General features: G+C 40.0%; 1 protein-coding gene across 1 annotated transcript; it reads right to left on the minus strand.

The window, feature by feature from the left end:
• Nucleotides 1-725: 725 nt before the first annotated feature.
• Nucleotides 726-4,821, minus strand: LOC140783673 (long-chain-alcohol oxidase FAO2-like). The gene is made up of 3 exons (XM_073130626.1): nt 4,404-4,821; nt 3,788-4,060; nt 726-2,609 (listed from the first exon to the last, which is right to left on the minus strand). Exons 1-3 carry the CDS (start codon nt 4,662-4,664, stop codon nt 861-863), a joined length of 2,283 nt encoding a protein of 760 aa, XP_072986727.1. The 5' UTR covers nt 4,665-4,821; the 3' UTR covers nt 726-860.
• Nucleotides 4,822-5,115: the final 294 nt, after the last annotated feature.

The following is a 5,115-nucleotide window of genomic DNA, read 5'->3' on the forward strand; positions in this document are numbered from 1 at the left end:
TTTTACAACAATTATTATCAGATAATGATTATTTTTAGAACTTTTGGCTAAAAAATAATTTAATAATTTACATAATATAGATATCTTCATAATTAATGTCTACTATCAAAACATATTCACTACAAACGTAGTGTACTAATATATTCTAATTATTATAAATATACAGATAATTTGAATTGTTGAGAAAGTTAAATTGGTAATTTAGTCTTTTGGGATAAAGAGGTGGGATATCTCAATCTTTTATCCACGAAAACAAGCAATGCACGTTGGCAATTTGGACCCTCAAGAGCTAGGATAAAGATATCTTGTTTTTTTTTTCTTTTTCATCTCACCTCCTTGTCACTTATTTGACAAGATATTTTTTTGAAATAAAAGAGAGATTATTTTGGATAAAGACCCCTCTACTCCAAACGGGACCATAATTATGCCACCATCGCAACTTTAGGATGTTGTTATGGGAGTAGGGCCTTCATTCTTCCATACAATTAAATAAGTGTCAGAATGGAATGATAATGAACGAATGGATGAGAGAAGACCTATAAAAATCCCATGGCGTATAAGGGCAGATTTACAAATATAATATATGTTGAAAGCTAATCCAAGAAAAATTATACTGAAAGACAGCTCCATAAAGAAATAGACATTTGGCATTATTCTCGATTTAAACATAGACTGATTGAATTAGGATTTTTACGGCGTTACTTGGGTATTTGAGATGTAAAATATTTAATACCCAATTTTTTTTTCTTTTTCATCTGATTTCAAATAGTACACAGATTACCCATACTTCTTCAAGGACTAATGGTCCTTGAACAACATTAATGAGTACATATCTTCTTTGTTTGTTTTGAGCAATTGTCTCACTGAGATTCTCCCTTCAGGGACTCTGCTATCCCTTTGGAGAGACAGTAAGCAGTGGATAGAATAGTGATCATAGGATTAATGCCAACTGCAGTAGGCAACACACTGCCATCACAAACAAACAAACCCTCTGCCTCCCAGCTCTCACCCTTCTCATCAACTGCACTCTCCTGCTCACTAACTCCCATCCTGCAACTACCTATCTGATGAGCAGAGCAGTACGTGCTCCACACCTCACCCTTGGACATTGGCCCTCCTGGAATGTCAACACCATCCAAGAACTCCTCCAATTCACTTTCCTTGATGCCTTTGCACTTGATCCGCTGCCCATCGCTCCGGTGCGTGCCGACCTCTACCGCCCCGGCCGCGACCAGAATTCTCAACGCCCTTCTAAGTCCTTCCCTCATATTCTCTTTGTCTGATGCATCTAGTCTGTACTTAATCTTTCCTTCGCCTACTATTGTCCCTGAACCATGGTCTCTGATTAATGCGAAGATATGCGCTGTTCGGCTATACTTCGCCATCCTCTCCTTCATGTCTTCTCCCGACACCCATGGGAGAAGCGTCGCGCATGCGCCAGGCCCCAGCGATGGCGTCTCTATGATTGCTCGATGTCTGAAGTGCGAATTCTCGGATTCTTGCACTTTGTGTATCGACGTTATGATGCCTCCCTCGTAAACCTTGCCTTTTAGATCAGATACGGACTCTGGGAAGTAGCCCCATGCAAAGACTACGGGGTGGAGGTGAAGATTCTTGCCGATGTTTGGATTTCTGAGCCCACTCGCCATCATTAATGGTGGCGTCAGGAGAGAACCACACGCAGAGATTGTTACTTTAGCTTCAATTTTTAGTCTCTTTGTAACTGCTGGACTCAAGCTCTTTGCCGTTAATCCGATACATTTCTTCTTCTTCTTCTTGCCTTCCTCGTTATCTATAAATAAAAACTTCTCGGCCTTGCATCCTGATAAGATCACAGCTCCACAATTGACAGCATCAACCAACCAAGTAGTATCAGTGCCGCGCTTATCCCCGGTTCTGCAACCATAGCCACAACTACCACAGAAGTGACTCTCTGAACTATTTCGCGACACGGAGTCCACTTGGAGGCCGAGTTTCTCACAACCTTTGCGGAGAATTTTGTTCTGGAGTCCTTCTTCTCTGCAGTTAGGTGTTACTCCGATCCTTCTACAGACTACGTCCATTGCAGAAGAATAGTCTGAACTCCGAAAGAGAGGAATCTTGTGCTCTTCTGTCCATTCCTTGAGGACATAGTCAGGTGTCTTGATGCAAGCGGACCAGTTCACGGCAGAGCCACCTCCGACCGTCGAACCTGCCAGGATCATCATTTTCACGTCCATAGTACTTAGAATTCCACCAGACTCGTATAGTTGTTCCATGGCAGGAGCTTCTATGGAGGTGTAGTCTTTGGACGTGAAGTAGTTTCCTTTCTCAATGACAACCACCTTGAGACCAGAGCTTGCCAGTACTGCTGCAGCAACTCCACCACCACATCCAGAACCCACTACCACAGCATCACATTCAATCTTGTAAATGTTTTCTTTGGAGTCTTGAGTGACTGTTAGGCCTTTCTGTTTAAGGGATTGGAGAAGGGATGAATCGTCTTGGTTAACGGTCTCGATGATCCCCTTATCAAGAGGCCTCTCCTTTTGATCTGGTGTTGTGCTTCCATCAGAGGGTAGGCTGTAACCAATTGCACTCCATGAAGGGTTCTCTGAATTCTCATCAATCTGGGATGACAAGTCAAACAAATCCATATTGCAATGTATCATTATCACAGAAACTAATTACTACTAGTAGTTTTCTGCTTTTGATAACTTGCCACAAAGATATAATAGAAGCAACTCAACAGTATGATAACTTGCCACAAAAATATACGACCATCTTTCAGATGGAAGAACATTATTAATTTCATTACACTATTAGAGTCCCAGATCTAAACCAAAATAAATCATGTGTCTTGTTATACCTTATCTTAAGTATCAAAAAGTCCTTGGAAAAAGAAAAAAGGAATAGCATGAAAACACCTCCAGAAAAGAAGCTAAAAGGCCGGTGAGTTTGTTGAAGTTTTCCTGCCGCTAAAATTGACTAGAATAAGAATGGAAAAAAGAACTCAGAAGGTCCTCATCTATCAATCAACACTTTCTTAACCAATGAGAAACAAAGAGTGGTCCCCATCCTAGTATAAGACTATGATTTAACATGACTAAATCTATTATTCTCCGAAGAATTATGCCTGAAACGTTGGCCCTGTAGATTGTGGACTAATTATCTATAGTACTGGCTGGTCTCACTTTTGGCGTGGAGGTTTCTCCTACCATCCATATTGTAGTAACATACTTGATAGCAAATGTACTTGGGATGTTTAAGAATACTTTTATTATCTATTACAATTACAGGATCATGCTCAATAATATACCTTTGTATTTCTACATAATCAAACAAATGGTTATTTTATTGTCAAACCTGCCATACATAATGATATGTTGACGAGTGTAGCTGTAGCATGACTGGAATTTCTTTGAGAGCCCTCATATTAGAGGGCGGTAACACTTGAAATTAGTGTGAAATCCATATCAGAATCAGACCTTTTGTCTCCTTGACAATGGTGGCCTGTCCTTTCGACAACTACCCACAAGACTAGTGACGCTTCAATTAGAAAAAAAAGGTATACCTCAAGAACAAACTTTTGTCCTGGATGAGACCTGAAACCAACTTTAGAAATGGGGTAAGGCATGATCATTCATGACCTTCTTATATCACCTACATCTAGTATAAGCAAGAAGGTTTTCCAGTTATCCTTCTAATTCTCTGCTCATAGCTCTGAACAATATAGCAATAGGAAAATATATAAAGTCATAGATGTATGCAATCTTGAATTCTTCCAAGAAGAGGGTAGGAGTTATACCATTGAGTAGAAGATGAAGTGGCACAATATCTTGACTGCCACAAAAACCACTCTTAGAGGATAGAGTAGCTTCTCCCTGCTCCATCTCTTCAATACCTCCTCTCTTTTATCCAGCGGCATATCTGAGAATTTGTTTATGAAAGGGAAACCCCAAGATAAACAAAGAGTCCCACAAAGCCCCAGTGTCCCTAGCCTGGTAGTGAGGAGCCATAGAACTACTCTGATCAGAATGACAGCCTCCCTGAGGCATCTCTTCACCATGAGCTCTGCAACCTGCTCAAATATCTTAAATGCTTCATGGAGGTACAAGGAACAAGAAGCCAGGGACAATAAATACAATCATGATGCTAATCTTACTAATTTAAAGACAAGGCCAGGCAAAATGGAAAATGTAACTATTTTACATAGCTCTACGTGCTCTCATCTAACTTCACTAGCACAAATTAATCAGAGAAAAAGATAAATAAAAAGTTGGCCCATCACTGACTTTTAGAACATAAGTAAAACGGTGGGAAGGAATGAAAAAAAATATATCAAAGAGGAATAAGGAATCAAGTTAATACTCCACTGATATTTTTTAGAACACCAAAAGGAAAGTTAGAAGAGAAAAGAAGACCTCATCTGGTACAGAGGATTCGGAACCAGAAGCCAGGTAGAAAGCCTGAAGGGTCTTGCTTGGAGGGTCCTCCTTCCCACTGCTGAAGTGGCCATGCTCCATTGGCAGAGAAGGTATGAAGGCCTCACAGATGGCAGACAGTGATCGGATTTGGGAGAAAGATAAGCCATGGGTGAAATCTCTTTTCCCTGCTCCATTCCTCCTCCCTCCTCTCAGAAGAGGGTGGCCTTGACTTCTCTTCTCGTCTTCCTCTCTCTCCATAATTCAAGAGAAGATTCTACGAAAGGTCAAAGCTATGCTTTGTTTTGTTTGCTTTGGAACGAAGGTTTGGTTTTATTTATACTAATATAGTAGTCCGGGGGGGGGGAGGGAGAGAGAGAGAGAGAGAGAATTGTTGTTAGATATTACATCTGGATTGGAATGGATCTTTCAAAACTTTGTTATTTTATCCTTTGTCCGTAACTAACCCGTGAAGATTGGCACGATGCCAACGATACGTGTATATATATATAACATTATTTTTATATAATTCCAAAAGCAAGGTTGGCGGTGGCCCATCCACAAGAGTTGGGCTAGATGTACATTAGGATTATGGAAAAAGTACTAACTAATGTGATTAAGATGCTTCTCGTTAATATAAAGATACATATAACGGTTTTTACCTTACTCTTAAACTTTTATTTAAATTGCAATTACAAATGTTATTAACATA

The sequence above is a fragment of the Typha latifolia genome, chromosome 3 (assembly GCF_019914945.1).
Source record: "Typha latifolia isolate L0001 chromosome 3, TyphaL0001v2, whole genome shotgun sequence".
Classification (NCBI taxonomy): Eukaryota; Viridiplantae; Streptophyta; class Magnoliopsida; order Poales; family Typhaceae; genus Typha; species Typha latifolia.